The 17,341-nt window shown below is 34.7% G+C and overlaps 1 protein-coding gene across 1 annotated transcript; it reads right to left on the bottom strand.

Annotated features, from left to right (window-relative positions):
* Positions 1-3,261: 3,261 nt before the first annotated feature.
* On the bottom strand, positions 3,262-13,493 carry LOC127879410 (coadhesin-like). The gene is made up of 7 exons (XM_052426193.1): positions 13,421-13,493; positions 12,619-12,660; positions 12,412-12,441; positions 11,770-11,883; positions 5,224-5,394; positions 4,694-4,864; positions 3,262-3,801 (listed from the first exon to the last, which is right to left on the bottom strand). The coding sequence occupies exons 1-7, from the start codon at positions 13,440-13,442 to the stop codon at positions 3,401-3,403; spliced, it is 951 nt and encodes a 316-aa protein (XP_052282153.1). The 5' UTR covers positions 13,443-13,493; the 3' UTR covers positions 3,262-3,400.
* Positions 13,494-17,341: the final 3,848 nt, after the last annotated feature.

Raw genomic sequence — 17,341 nt, 5'->3', positions numbered from 1 at the left:
CGAAAACAGTAGTGATATTTTTGAATGTTTCTATCACAGGAGTGTTTTTTTTTGCTTTAAAAATATTATTCATAATTCATACATCATTTTGTTATTCTATAACATTTTGGTTGTGAATTTAAACTGTTCCGTTTAAATGGAGCATAACATGAAAAAACAACAACAGTGAGATCTTAAAATGTACGCATGTCAAACTGAAATCTGTACGGCTGTTGTGGCATGCAATACTAGCTTGAAGCTGTCCCTGTCTGCACATTATGACGTGTTTACGCATAACGGCTGCGTAATTAATATATATATATATATATATATATATATTTACACATATCGCCAGTTACGGGGTCTGTGATTTAGAAATAGGTCATGGGGTTCCCACTTTAAATACATGTATCTCCATACCCTTTTTTATCCGATATTAACATGAATTAAGGTATATAGGGGTACCTTATATAGTAGTATATATAAATACGTCATTTATTTAACATATCATACAAGGAAATATATAGCAACATTAATAGCGAGGTATACAAAATTTCAATTTCAGACGTGAGTGTGGTTTTCGATATAAGACCTTATTGTGACATTTGATTGCATTACCTCCTCTACAGCCCCCTCATAGTAATTAAAGGTGCCTAGAACGCGGGATTGTATAAAGACACCGTTTTTAATATTGACCCCTTAAGTATAGTCTGAAAACTACCGAGATCGCGTAACTGGCACTATGTATTAGTAAATATATATTTGATACCCTGTATCAGCGACTTGTCCTCAATCTGTCCCGGATACGGACTCGACACAATGAAAAAGAAAAAAAAATGATCCGATTGCCGAGCACTTTGTACACAAACGGCCAAACGGCAACAGCATCGCGGACTGCCGGGTCATGGGACTAGAATAATAAAATTGATCCGACGGGTACCGGAAGACCATTGAACAACTTTGGAAGCCCAAACTGAGAACGTTTAAACCATATGGACTGAACGCAAAAAAACTAATAAAATAAGCGCGCACTGTAACGTTCAACAATATAACGTCACTTCCGTTAAACATGATATGCTTCACAAATAAATGCCGCTGAGGAAGACCGAGAGGTCGAAAGCTACGGCACATTTAATCAAAGCGTTTTATTTTTTATGAACGGCTTAAAGCGACTTTGTTATATATATACATGATCCACAGTATCTACTCATATGTGTGCGTCTGTCCGATTTACGAGCACATGGCAATACACACCCTGTATATTCTTCTTTGAAAGATGAAGAATATTTATTATTGGAGCATAATTGTTAAGCCCAAGACCATAGTTTAACGTTTGTAATTTCCAGCAACATCTACACAAAAAAATATTTGTTTAAGTAAAGAGTGTTTTCTATCGCATGTTGATACTTTTATTCTATAATGTTGTAGGTTGTCCGACGAAATGTAGGCACAAAATATATAAGGTCGATAGCAGGGGAAATACTATAATGTTATAAATTAGTTGAATTCATATTGGCTTTGTTATTGAGCTGAAGACAGCCGTATTGGCCTGAGGCCGCAGGCCGAAGGACAATACGGCTGTCTGAAGCTCAATAACAAAGCCAATATGAATTCAACTAATTAATGATAATTTTATTAATAAACTTTATAATATAATTCAGCAAGAAAAGCTTGAATTTCATTTTCGAATTACAGGTTTTGCTATTAAATGAAGAATGAAGTTTGAAAAATAGCACAATTTCTGTCCAGTACAACTTTTTCACTGCTTATATTCCCATGCAAAATGCTTTGAAAATGTTATGTACACCTATATACCTTTAAAGAGATATCCTGTTCTTTTAAATCGAAAATTGAATATTATTGCAAGAGGAAACAAATGTTCCATGCATTTAATTCAAATTTAATCTGATAAGGCAAAGAAACAATCGGTGCCTTGAACTTTTCTGTGACGTTGTTGTAGCATTCGCCGTCGTTGGTCTCGATGTGGATGTAGAACGCACTCTCGTTACTGTGTAGACTCGTGTTTGAGAGGCTACGTGTGGTAAACGTTACCGCCTCTGTTTCTAAAGGGCAGATATAAACCGTTTAATACTATTGACAGTGTATTCTAAACAGATATACATAACATATATTTTTAAGCATTTGTTATATATATAAATATGTTCATGCACAATTTCCCATAACAGTCCATCAGACAATCCTTTAGCAGTACATAAGAATGAAAAGCAGCTTCGGTCTCCATTACGGACATGTCATTACTTAAGTACGTGTTTGGTGTCCTTAGACTAAACATATCAACTAAAAATATCTTTTTAAAAGGTATCAAACGAATGGGGATAATTCTGGACATTCTAGATAATTCCTCACTTAAGTTGTAACAACTTGGTTTATTGAAGATCTTATAGTTAATGCTTTCTCCAAAGCAGTGGTGGCCGTCCGTTCAGGAAAATGGGTTGTCGAAGTACCGGTCGTGCCTGCGCAGACTCGCCAAACACGTGACACTGCATGTACCCATTTTCCCACCCATTGCAGCATCTATACACTATAAAAGTTTTGGAGTAGCGGCACTAATGTTATATTCTAATTAGCAAATAAATGTAAAATACGGAAAGCTTTTTTCGGGTTTTAAACAAATATAATTGATATGTTTAAAATATCGTAAATCGGTTAATGTGGTATTGTTAACTAGACAACATTTATATATATATATATATATATATATATATATATATATATATATATATATATATATATATATATATATATATATATATATAATTTAACGCTTTGATTACATTTGCCGTAGCTTCCGACTTCTCGATCATCTTCAGCGGCATTTATTTGTGAAGCATATCTTGTTTAGCGGAAGTGACGTTATATTAGTGAACGTTACATTGCGCGCCAATTTTATTAATCTTGTGTTTAGTCCATATGCTTTGAACGTCCTCAATTTGCGCTTCCAAAGTTTTTCAATGGTTGTCCGGTACTTGTCGGATCCATTTAATTTTTCGAGTCCTATGACCCGGAAGTCAGCGACGCTGTGGCCGTTTTTGTAAAAGTACTCGGCAACCGGGTCATTGTGTCGAGTCCGTATCTGGGACAGGTCGCTGGTACAGGGTATCTCCCGTTTTCTTCGTATACAAAGGTCTTACATCGTTCGCAGTGTTCAGCGTAGACTAAATTGGTGGATTAGCAGGTGATATATATATATATATATATATATATATAATATACCATTATCAAAACAATAGGAAAAACTTGATGGACTATATATCATACATGTTGACACAGAAACACTGTTTTTATTCCTGTTATTTGACAATTTGTAATTGACATGTTAAATGTTAAACAACACTGCATCAGCTGTGTAAATAATTTACATAAAGTTGGTAGGACAATACGCTATGAATCTACCAGAGACTCAAATGTACATCAAGGCGCCGGAGAACGTTGTCCACGCATACCGATCCTCGTACAGAAGGGTGGGGTACGTGCATCTGATCCAGATATGATGCCCTGCCTGCAGCCACGTCATCGAATGCAGATTGGCACACTGGGTCCACCGCGCCGCGATGATCGCGCCCCTCTGCAAGGACTTTCCGTTTTTCACGATCTCAACGTGCGCGAATCTGTTTGGCGCCACGCAGTATTGGAGTATGAAGCTGTAGGTTCCGTCAACAGGAGAGGTAAAACGACCTGACTCGACGTTGTATGCCTCACCGTCGTTGATAAGCACGCGTTTGAACAGCACGTCATCATTTGCCATAAGGCTTTGATCAGAAGGAGTTCGTACCCGAAACAGGATGTCCGGGATTGCCAACTCTGCATGTCAATGTTTTGGTAATTATGATTTATGAAATAAGTATTTGGTTAAACTAAACCTATATGGTAAATGCAGACACTAAACTTAATATTTAAGCATTAATGTCAAATCGTAATCGTTTGTCTTGCCTGTCAACTTCACAGAATCTTATATGGTATAAGATATCTTAAGAAAGTCAGTATTCAGAACTAATACATGAAGTATAATTATGAGTGATACCCTGTCTATATGCAAACATGTGTCATATGAGAATCTATACACTCATTGAAAACCATTCGGCTTTAAGTTTTAGGTAGCCAATTGCTACAACTAAAGACAGACATACATGGTCTGGTAATGACATACTATAAAGATGTTTGTTTACAATAACAACTCAAACATTACGGTAGGTAGGCCGGCCAAAATTTGTTTTGCTAAAGTGTTTTTACATACACAAACTAACGCTTTAATAATCATGATGAATGAAAGGCATCACACAAATATGTTTGTATAATAGTTTGAATTATATTAAAAAAATAATTGCTTGACGAAAATAATCAATTGAAGATAATTGATCGTTTACTCAGTTTGAAATGCCAAATCTAAATGTTTAAGATTGTTACAATTGCTTAAGGTCTTAATATTAAAGTATATTTGAAGTAACTTCAACCCTCAAATCATTTGAGGTTGTTCAATTGTCGTTCTGAGGGACAACTTTTTATATTATTCTGTTCAAGAACATATTTTGATGTACTTTTATAAATGTTAACTGCATATTTTTTTCTTTTAATTTTGAACTAATACTCTTTGCTAAGAGGAATACGCGTTTAAACACCAAAATTACTTAGGAAAACACATTGTAATCTATACCAAAACAAACGTATTAACATGGGCATTAATAAAGTCACATACCTGTGCAGCTAGGTTGATGGCAAATCTTGTACTCAATGCTCTCGCCCTTGCAATGCAGCCCGTCTTCAGAGGGCACGGGGTTATCGCAGCGTCTGTCGCGTCTCCTGATGCCTACATCGCACGTTGTACTGCACGTGCCCCATAATGACCACGTACTCCATCCCCCGTGCACTGACGTTTAATACACGTGGATATACTAAAAACTTTGTTTACACATTTACACATAATGTTCTATGAATTTTATAAATATTGGAAGGTTTAAATTAAGTAATTGAACACTTACCTAAAGGTTGGCTCCATAATCATTCATGATGTAAAACCATTATTTTGCAAATATCAAGAAATTTACAAATCTATTCAATCTAGGCAGTCTTGTTGTTAAAGTATTTATTCAGTATTAAACATGAAAGGTGCCTAATGTCCGATATATGTTGAGCTTTTTTGTCAAACCAAACACATATTTTATGCAGGTATGTGTGCCACATATACATATATTATTAAAGAATACAAAACAAAAACGTGTATATTACAAGGACAATTTTTCAACGTGCACACGTTACTGCTGCTTGCAGGCCCCACACAGTCACTGCCACCGTGGGCAGGCGTTGGTTTGTCGCAAGCCCTCGTACGGGTCGTAAGTCCGTTACCACAAGTGACATCACAATCTGCCCAAGTTGCCCAATCCGACCATTCCCCGTTCACTAACATGATAAAATGTCATGTATTGAATACGCAAATGACTCTTCATGTGCGTTGTTTCATATAAATTTATAAAATATTTAATCCTAAAAAAGAAAGAATGAAGTATTACTTAAAAATAAGTTAAAATCGGCAAGATATTAAAATAACGACAAAACACGTGCTATGCGTTTTTTGAGTAGGGCTGGTACTTTGCTATGGAGGCTATTCTTTTCCAAAAATCCAGTCATGCTGATCTGTGTTAAACATATTGTTTCCGGGTGAAATACATATATGTTTCTTCTTTTGTAAACTCAAAAGGTTTATTTTGAAAACGAAATTTGTTGATGTAACAATGTACACTCGTATTTATATAAAAAAGATGCACGTTATTAAACTGTTAAATAAATATTAGTTCTACCAGAAAGACAAGTCCGAGTGGTTATACTGACATTCAGGATATACAATATATATGTGTATGCCCTATAATAGAACTCTGCCGAAACTGCCTTTACACACGCATCATTGCACTTTCCGATCATCATGATTCGGGTATGTAAAGTCTAGCTTAACAAGTTTTGAAATAATAGCTTAATAAGCTCCGCCCATTTCCCCGCCCATTTCACCATCGTAAAGAAACGTGAGCATTCGCTATTTTTCGGTATATGCCCGTAACGTTTGAAATAACATTGTTTGAAAATAAAACACAACTAAATCATGAATTACTAATGGAGGCGTGGTCTGTCATTGAAAGGGCGGTTAACGTTTTGGTAAATTGATAACATTAAAAAAAGTTGTTTTAGATTCGCAAATTTTCGTTTTAATGTTTATGATATTTTTGAGGAAATAGTAATACTGACCATTTACTATGCTCTAAAACATCCATTATAATTATGCATCTTTTGACGATTCGAAACCTGAAAATTATAAAGCGTTGTGCGACGCGAAACGATTGAATAATTTGGAAAGTTCTGTTGTTGTCCTTATATTTTGGGATACTACGAGGATTGCTTATATAGGTAAAAAATACATCCGCTCTAAGCTTGATGGTCGAGTGGTCTAGGCGGGAGACTTTTTTTCTCCAGGACTCCAGTGGTAAGTGGTTCAAGCCCTGTTGAAGGTTACTTTTTACCTTTTTTTTAAATTGCATTCTTGTTTTTATATGGAGATTTTTTAGGTCAAATGTTTAAATTTATCAAAATAAAGTATTTAATGACAAGATTCAATACATGCCAAAATTGGTTAAACGACCCCTTTAAGACGCGTTGTCAGTCATAATAAGGCGTGATCAGTCATTATGAGGCGTTGTAAGTCTTTATAAAGCGTTATCGGTCGTTATAAGCCGTTGTCAGTCATTATGAAGCGTTGTCAGCCGTTATGAAGCGTTGTCAGTCATCGTGAGGCGTTTCCAGTCAAAATTAGGCGTTGTCAGTTTTTATAATACGTAGCCAGTCGTTTGAGGCGTTTTCAATAATGTATGTATGTATGTATGTATGTATGTATGTATGTATGTATGTATGTATGTATGTATGTATGTATGTATGTATGTATGTATGTATGTATGTATGTATGTATGTATGTATGTATGTATGTATGTATGTATGTATGTATGTATGTATGCATGCATGCATGCATGCATGCATGCATGTATGTATGTATGTATGTATGTATGTATGAATGTATGTCGTTTTGAGTCGTTGTCATTCATTATGAGGCGTGGTCAGTAAGGCTATCACGTTTAAACGTTCAAACGGTCGCGTTTCGTGTTTTTCTCATAAACGTTTACCAAAACAATAAACGTTTAAACGATAGTCAATATAAATTTAATAAATATTGGGGTGTAAATAACGTAGCCGACTAGCCGTACGAAGTTTAGCGACGACGAACTGCGAAATCCGGGTAATTGGGGTTAATCCGGGCTACCCAATTCGGCGGTAATTTATTTGTGATTGGTTAGAGGATGCTTAGACATGAACGGAAACTAACGGAAAATCTTCGCTACTTTCCGAAAATCTTACACAACATTGCAACGAAACAGTGAGTATGCCGCCATCTTGAAATATTTTAAGTGATTGATTAGCAAAGTATATATTGATTATATTATTAATTATATAATTGATTATATATTGATTACGTTTTTGCTAGTTAACTGGTTTTTCATTTTCTGCGGTCGAACGATATGCACATTGTATTTCATGTGCAAAATACGTACATGTTTTTCGGAGTGTCGTTTTCGGTTGCAGTATTTTTCATCGATTTTACATTATTTTCGACATTCATTTTTTTATAGAATGACGAATACACATGTGGTGATACGGATGGTCTGGTTTATAATATTTTGTGGTTTTAATATGAAGTATTGCGCGAATGGAATATGCGCTGAATATTACTTCCCGAAATAATTACTATTTTTAGTTTGGAAATGCAATGGTACTGATGCTTTTTAAACGGACATAGGGATACCGTTTAAACGGTAACGTTTCGTTTATTTCATTTCGTTTAAACGTTTAGAAAAATCTGTAAACGTGATACCCTTAGTGGTCAGTCATTATATATATTTATGTATATATAAAGCACGCACGCACGCTCGCTCGCTCGCACGCACGCACGCACGCACGCGCGAACGCACGCACGTTGAATAATTGAGCACATTTTTCCTGTACATGATTTTACCCATCTGTTTACATCCGTCTGATAACTAGGTTAACCCTTAGCAGATTGAACAGCTGTTTTCATGCATATAGAGGTCGTGATCTTTATAATTTTCCCACGCACTTAAAGACCCAAGTCCTTGTAAACATTGTCTACTCTGGTGGAAAGTGTACGCGAGTCGCATAATGGGAAAAAAGCATTTATAACTTTTTTTATTTATGCTTGAAATACAACAATGTTGATAAAACGTGAACAGTTAATAGTGTTGTTAAAAAGTTTGAAAAAAAAGAGAAAAACAATTATATAAAAAAAAGTTATTAAATTCTTTTTTGTTTCCAAACAAAAATACAAATGTATTTTTTTCTATTTTTTTATATAAACATAAACAGTTTATAGTGTTGTTTTAAAAGTTATAATAAAAATATGTTTTGCATCTGGCACCCTTTTCGTAATTACTTCCAATTTCCGTCCAAAAACGAAATACACTCGCTTTCTCGCTCGTTCGCTCCATCGAAATCAAACACTAAGATAGTGAAATCTATATGAATGTGACTCGCGAAATCCGAATCCGTTGTTTATTTTAACTTGACCCGTTAAAAAATTATTGATTTAAAATGGTAAAATTCGATAAGAAAGCAGCACACTTTTAACAGAAGCTCAATATCCAGAATACCTTAAATTCCAGTGAATAAAACAATACCATAGTCCAATCTATGTGATTTTGTCTCCTTGAAACCGAATCCGGTGCTAGTTTTGCGATATCTTGACCGCTTAAAGAATTGTACTGCACGTGGCTATCAGCAAGTGTTTATAAATTATGCACCCAATACGCTCATTATAATGCTGTTACTTAATAGTAAAGAATACATTTTAAATAGATGCATATCGATGCACGCCGAATGATACAAACAAATAAAAGTACCGCACGTGGCTATCAGCACGAGATCATACTGCACGTATAAGTAGCTTTCGCACTCACCCATTCAGTCAGTCAGTCAATCACTCACTCATTTAGTCAGTCACTCACTCCTTCACTCCATCCCTCACTCACTCACAGTCAATCACTCAATCACAAAGTCAATCACTCAGTCAATCAGTCATTTAGTGTCGCGGATCAACATCGGGGTATTAATTATCGGATATATTTTACCCTTAAATAATATTGTTTCTTTTATACCTAATAACTTATTTTAAAAATTGATAAAAGTTGACTCAATAGTTTGGGTCTATATGTATCTAGAAGTCTTGTTTGCTAACCAATGTGGACTCTGCCATACGTTTTTGTTGTTCTGGTTGATTCTTTATTCAGTTTCCATTTACTACTGTTAAAGTTGCCCCTGCCAATATGGTTATGTTGGCGTTTCATAGGGCGCAGTGTAGCTGTTTCTTTCCTTACTCGGGGTTCAAAATCTATAACGTTCAATAGATAAATGTCTCCAGATGTTCAGTAGCGTAGATAGAAATTACTGCGAGTGGTTTAGAAAATTATTAAAGGGATCTTTTCACGCTTTGGTAAATTGACAAAATTGAAAAAAGTTGTTTCAGATTCGTAAGTTTTCGTTTTAGTTATGATATTTGTGAGGAAACAGTAATACTGAACATTAACCATGCTCTAATATAGCCATTATATGCATCTTTTGACGATTTTAAAACCTAAAAATTATAAAGCGTTGCAACGCGAAACGATTGAATAATTTGGAGAGTTCTGTTTTTGTCGTTAAATTTTGTGAAACTACGAAGATTGCTTATATAAGGTATAAAATACGTCAAGAATGTGTACTCGGCGGAATAGCTCAGTAGGCTGAAGCGTTTTTACTTCAGGACTCTGGCAGGACTCCAGGGGTCACTGGTTCGAAACCTGCTCCGGGCAATGTCCTTTTCCTTTTTTTCCTTTTTTTCTTGATTTTTTACTGGAGCTTTTACGATCCAATGTTTATATTTAGCAATATAAAGCATTTAATGAATAAGTTAAAAAAATGCCAAAATCTGTGAAAAGGCCCCTTTAATAATACAAGTAGTGTAGATAATGAATAATAACACAAGAAGAGTAGATAGTGGATAACAATACAAGTAAAATATATTACGAATTAGTAAATAAGTACATATATCATTCAATACCAATATGTTCAGACCGGTGTCGGTTCTCCTAGAGTGACGTGTGTTGTTTCCTGTATTGATCCCTTAAATAGTATTGTAAGTTCGTTCGCACTTTTGTGTTTGAAAAGTCTTTTCGCTAAGCTCAATGCAATATTGATAACAACAAGTGAGTGTCTGTTATATTAATACACTGATGTGTGTGAATTTGTATCTTCTTGTATAAACTGTGATCAATGTCATTATGGATATGCTTTACCCTTCTACACTATGAGGAATTTAAAAATGGGTATTGTTCACCCCGAGTCCCAGTCTGACCAGTGCCAAAGAGTTTAAAAGATGTTTAACAGTTGTTTTTTGTTTTTTTTTGGGGGGGGGGGAGGGGTGGAGAACAAGAACAGGAGGTTCCACTAAAGCTCGTCTGAATGCTTCAAATTAGTTTATTCTTCACTGAGCCCATTTAAACTGATTCATGTCAGTCAAAACCTGCTAATTTTGCAAACCCTTGTAACAAACGACCTGCTGGGGTATGTACGAAGTAAACAATTCACTCAATTACACCAATTTTATTATCACAGGAGTGAATAAGAGTGAATTATCGAGTCGCGTTCTGAGAAAACTGGGCATAAGGTATGTTCGTAAAGTGTCGTCCCAGATTAGCCTGTGAAGTCTACACAAGCTAATCAGACAGGGACAATGCAATGTTGGGTCTAATAATAGACACCGTACTTTCGATTGCAAAATTTTATTCAAGATACGGGAGATAACAACAAAAGTGGCCGAGCATGCATATGTATAGAGATTTAACCCGCTAAGATTAATCTGATAAATAATCATATACCTGGTTTTTGTCACGTGAGTGTGCGACCTCTATAGTAATTGACCTCTATAGTAATTGACGTGCACCATCAATAATTCAGAGTTACCTTCCTTACTTTCATGTCATTATTGTTGGTTCCTCTTCTTTATCCTCTTCTATTTCCGTAAAAATTGCCATATATGGAAGTTGCAAAATCGTCTACAATTGTTAATCGTGTATGTTTGTAAAAGTCAAGTGTGAAGTTGTCAACCTGAGAGTGATAGCTGATGCAGTTTCATTTCACCAACGGTAAGGTGTACTGTGTAAAGCGTGCCGTGTACGTACATTTGATACATGTGGCGAATTTAGTTTTGAAAGTTACAAAAGCGAATTGCAGTTTAACTAATTTGAAAAATGTCAACTTCAAAGTTAAAAGTGGAAATTGAACTTGTAAAACTGAGATAATCAAAAGACCGATTTCAAGCAACATTTTATATTTAAACAAGTCTATTCAGTGCGATCAAAATATAAATTTTCATGTTGACAAGGCTGGATTTTTGGCAACGAATAGCCTCCATACTTTGCGACCGATATAGTCGTTCGTTCATAAAGACAGTTGGGTAGTTCATTTTATAAATGTGACTTTTTTATATAATACTTAAATCAATGGACAACGGATCATCACATGTTAACGGACGACGACACGATTTTATCTCGATACACTATTTAAATAAGTTAACTCTTAAATCCTTGCCACTTAAAATGTTCACGTGTAATTACGATAACGAGTTTGTTTTAAAAACGGAACTTATGCTGTTAAACATTTAATGTCTCTTTTTCAACAACTGCTTACCGACTTCACAGAGATGACAGAAGTATTTGCACAGTATAACTCCATTACGGACGTCATTGCAAACGGCTAGTGTAGAATTCAAGACCTCACAGTTCGGTTGGCCGTCCTTGCATTCTAAAACAATATTTGAATTAGAAACACTTCGCAAGACTTTGCATGTTCTTAAAAAACACTACTAAAACAAGCCGAATTTTGCTTGGTTGACAATAATACCATATGATGACGGCAGTGTTCAGAAATCTGTTACCCTTTGAGATTATTTTTTATACAGTTGCCTTATTAACTGAGTTGTATCGACAATGTTCATTGCTACTAAAACAATATTTGTCAATAATTGGGATGTTATCTAAAGTTTCCATAAGTGTGATACATATGCTTCTTGGATAAACATGCTCTTGTGAATTAAATAAAAATTCTTTATTGTATCTGTATATATTGCAGTATGCACTTGTTATGCTGAAAGAATCAGCGATATGTGTTTACTTGTGAACATTGTAAGATAACTGTATCCATACAAGTTAACTTGCATAATAATTGCAAAACCGGCGTATGAATGAACATGAACATGTTCATACAAGGCCCTTACGATATCAAACGTATGTTTATAAACGGAATAACAATAGGTAAACTAAAATTACGAACCAGAAAGGTTTGTCTCCTGCAGCAGAAAACCTAATACCCGGTAACATATGTAAGAAAAGAATATTTCTTTTAGAAGGTACACATATTAATCAGAATTTTCATTTTATACGCATTTTATGTCAGTGATAATTGACTGTGATCAAGAATACAATCGTGTCGAAATACAATGTACATTGAAGACAAATTAATGTGTAAAAATCGAGTTACCTATAACTATACGCATGGACATCAGACCTATACACAGTGTACCTGAAACATTTTGTTTCTGGGAACATATCATAATATTTATACTGTAAATTGACAGCATTAATAATTTCAACACTTAAGGAGACTCTATTTAAACATTACACAAATGTAAAATGAATATATATTGCCTTACAAACTTTTAATGTACTAGTTGAGTACCGTATATGAATCGATGACCATATTTAATGCACTAATTGTTCTTAATTTATTTTCTGTCTGTCTGTGTGTATTTCTGTCTGTTTAACACAAAATGTACAAAGAAGTACATCTATACTCTTCAAGTACAACACTTAAACTTGCAGGTATCGTTTCGTCAGATATCAAGAAGTCTTAAAAGTCTTATATAGCATAATTACAATTATACTCTACATTTTAAGAAATGCCACATTCCGACAGAGTCGTCTTAAATCTGACAATCCTAACTTTAAATGAAAGGTAATTAACAAAATCCAATGTAACCGTATGTTATAGAAATGGTTGAGCATATGTTCAGTTGTGTCGGAAAGACCTTGTCGTAAATACGATCGGTTACATAGTTACATCGGATAAATCACTAGCGCCCCCTGTGCTACTTTTTGATACATGTAATGCAACAATTCTTTAAGTTAAATGTAGCAATTTAAAATGAATTTCTGTACTTTAAAACTTGCCATAGTGGCCAAGTTGCTTTTGAACGATAATAACTTATTCTGTATAAATGAGCATAAATCCGCAGGTTTAAATAAGCTTGCGAAACATAATAACACAAAACGTAGTCATATACCTTTTGTCACAATATGACTCATTCTCGGAGCGGCCTTACGGTAACAGTCCAATTTGTAATCTAAAATGTCAATCTGACATGGAGATAAAACAGTGTGATTATATAACCTTTATTTCAGCGTGATCTTTTAGATAACAATGTGTTTGTTCTTAAGAATGTAATGAGCAAAATAGAACGTTTAATAAAATAACTTGAATCTACCGTATATAAAATGTATATGATGAACATGCAATATACATTAACAAAATACATCTACAATTAAGATAACAACCATTTCCTTCTAAAGATTTAAGAGGGATGAGCGTTGGTTTTGTGATTGATAATGGATCACACATACAACCGTTAGGAAACAAATACGAACCAAATGAAAATCTAATAACTTCTAACATACTCACGGCTGTTAATATTATTGATTTACGATGACAAATGACAACGTGCATTAAAGCGAAGGGCAAGTATATTCTTATCAGTTTTTGCAATTACTATGCATATGCACTGGTTAAAACCTTGCTATATAGGCATCGATCTTTAAGTGCACATATCTTGAACACATGAACAAAGAATGTAATAGAAAACATGAAAGTATGTATATCGGGCTAGAAAACAATGCAATCAATATCATAATCAAAGTGATAAAGGACATAATATATAGCAAAAACAATGCAGATATTTTATACAGATTACCTAAAATCATCTCTTTGAGGGTGTTGTTTGTTGTGTTGTGTTCAATTGCTGCGTTACTATATCGGTTAGGAGTGTGAAGCCTTTGATGCAACGTATCCGTATATTTTATCGTTATTGTGTGTGTGCTTTATACGACCGCTATTTATTATACTTAATGGTGCATGGAATGGACACCACATAGCATAGATCAATTCAGAAATGGCACGCAAGCCGATTATGTCAGTTGGCACGATGCGTCCTCGAACAGTCCACGGGGATCGGAAAAATCATTGATTCTATTGGCTCTTGTAAAAGTCGCATTTGGTATTAGTTTCAAATTAAAGTAAAATTGCATGGATGTTTTCAGTTAAATAAAACTGAATTTATCTTTATGATGATCACTCTGATCAATATCATTTGTTATGTACAGGTCCTTTTATGATTAACACCACAACTGCTTTTTCTAACACATTAAAATGTTAACGACAACGTTAAATATAGTTTTATTAAAAAGCATATAACCGGTAACACTAGTTTTAGCAAATCGCGACTAAACGTATGTTTTTAAACGGGTACAACAATTAGTACTTCGTATATTTTCTCTTGCAACTCTGTTATTAGGAAGCGAGAAACAAATATAATTGCCAGTTGTAAAGTCCTCAACATTTTAGCAATGTGACCCAATTAAAGACTCGTCAAAATAACGACGACCGGAAGCCACGGATTTGGAGACAACACCATTACAACAAATGAAATATAAAAAAAATATTTCAGATAATTTTTTTTTTTTTGTGATTCCTATTGCACGTCACTGTAGAGGCCTTACTGACCAAATATCTTTAAATTGGAGCGATGTTGATAAGGAAAGCTGTATGACAACTAAGTTGGATATTATCAAGTTTGCGAATTGAGTATGGGTATTGATCTCTATCGCCTAACAGGATACTGTTCTGTTTACGTAAACATATCTTGCACTATTTGCCTTAACGGAAATTTGTATTTATTTGCCTTATAACAGGCCAGTTAAGGTAATGCCTGGAACTTTGAAAAGGGCATATAAACAATCATCTGCATGTAATCATAACGAAGCTGTTATATAAACACATCTAACCTCGATTACAATACAATTTGAGCTGAGGTTTGCAAGTAAAGTGTGCTTGATAGCATTTTCAATTTGTAGAAATAAAATCGCAACCGCCTTTAAAATTTTCGCTCAGTATATAACAGAGACATTTCTGTATTGGCTATGTAGAATCTGTGCACTAATAAGTATAGAATTGGTTTAAATCACAGGACAATTAAACCAAACACCGCCCCTCAGATATCCATTTCTATAAGTAGTAATGGTTTAATATAACAAGGATTGTACTGATCACAATAGTGATGTATTCAGACACAAATAAAGTATTCAAATTAAAGAATGGTCATTGTGATTATTTGTGTAGAATTGATTCATAATCCACTCATTTGTTTGTACACGTTTGCGTATTCAGTGCGTGTTGTTGTTGTGGTATTTTGAGCACATGGGTGTAAGGGTTGATATATGTTGCGCGAGTGTGTGTAAGTGTTTAAGATTGTTTCTTTTTGGGTGGGATGGGGTGGGGTATCATTTGTGTGGATGAAGATGGGATATTTGCGTGAGGTTTGTGTAGGTTGGTATGTAGGGGGTAGGTGTTGATGAAGGTGGTTGGGTGTGATGTATGGTTTATAGTTGTTGGGATACATGCTTGGGTTCGGTTTTGTTTATGTGGGAGATGTGTTATTGTGTCGCGGTTGACAGCTTTCATTTGACAATATGTGTTGATCTTGGTAGTTGGATTGTGAATGTTTTGGTGTGAGACCTGGAAATGATGGATGATGCGTGTAGATATGGCTGTTTCCCCTGATGGGGGTTGTGAAGATTGTGTGTGTTGGGAGGCTTGGGAGGTTTGGGGTTTGTGGTTGCTGGAGTGTGGGTGTGGATGGGTGGGGTAAATGTTATGATTTTGGAGTGTGGCAGGTCTGTTTGAGCGATAGTATAACGGTTTATGGTTGTGGTGGGTGGAAATCGTATGTGTATATGCACGCATTAATAACTTCGCCTGCGTTGATCTTATTGCAAAATTCAGAGAAACTAATATTTGCACATGGATACGTTGAAAGTACGTTACAAACATTGATGGCACAGGAAACGCTGCGAATTCACAACTAAACGACCTGTTTCTTTTTGTAGTTCTTAAATTAAACATGCGATGATAAGTATTCATGTCCATGTATAGGGATATCATTTAGATAAAATAACCATCGTTCTAAGATTCATATGTCAATTATTTTTTACAAATGAATGTTATACTATTTTTTTATAATTGTGAATATTTCCGATTGAAATAAATGGAAACTGCCTTATCCACATATGAACTTTGAATCTTTTACATAAGTGTAAAAGACTCAGAGCCCATCGAAAAATACATATTTTACCAAAACAAACAACCACTTGACGTGTAACAATGATACATATTTCAAATATAATTCCATGACAATTGGTCATGTTCGCAAATGTTGCAGGCCACATATTTCTACCTAGTGCAGGTTGAGAGTTGATTAATTTCCTTTCACTTGCCCTTCAATTGAGCTTATTTATCGCTTTCTTCGTTCACCATACGAATTGCGTGTCATGTAAATATTTAACTCGACGTTTGTTTGCTTTGACAATTACACTTTTACACCATTACTTAAATGCATTCATATATTGTTATAAATGCATAATGTATGAATGACCGTATTAAAAAAAATGTGTAACCTCTTTATGAAAACACATTATCATATTTTTAAATCAAGTTATAGGGCATATCTACAAAGAAATTTTTAGAGTTTAAGAATGGTTGCTGTATTAAATCGATATCTAACTAATAATATTAATCTTTTTACCATGACTTTTGAATTATGTCATGTTATAATATAAGCCGATTAAAACAATCAGTTTAGTACGACAATTACTTGTTTGTAGTTCGTTTAAATGAAGTAAACGTTGTGAAAACATACACACATTTTAACATCCACTGTGTTACAGACATAACATAGATAACAAACGTCCTTACATTGTACGATCGCGAAATATTACGGTTCCAGCTTTTCATTCAGTTCTTTCCCCGTGTTTCCGTTGCCATTATATCGTGAAAGCCAGTAATTTTCGATTTTCCGTAAGTTTCAAACGTATGTTGCTTGGCATACACTTATACAGGTAAAATGTTGTCGTTACTGTTAATGCATTCATCATGT

Source organism: Dreissena polymorpha, chromosome 4 (genome assembly GCF_020536995.1).
Source record: "Dreissena polymorpha isolate Duluth1 chromosome 4, UMN_Dpol_1.0, whole genome shotgun sequence".
Classification (NCBI taxonomy): Eukaryota; Metazoa; Mollusca; class Bivalvia; order Myida; family Dreissenidae; genus Dreissena; species Dreissena polymorpha.
The sequence above is the reverse complement of the archived record's forward strand: the minus strand, read 5'-3'. Positions and strand labels throughout refer to the sequence as shown.

Excerpts from the sequence above, each read along its gene's own strand:
- LOC127879410 (XM_052426193.1), bottom strand. The coding sequence starts at position 13,442 with ATGAGTCATATTGTGACAAAAG. Across the intron at positions 12,661-13,420 it reads GAGTCATATTGTGACAAAAG|GTACACTGTGTATAGGTCTG; the intron begins GTATATGACTAC and ends AAAATGTTTCAG. Across the intron at positions 5,395-11,769 it reads CTGTCATCTCTGTGAAGTCG|TGAACGGGGAATGGTCGGAT; the intron begins GTAAGCAGTTGT and ends TTATCATGTTAG.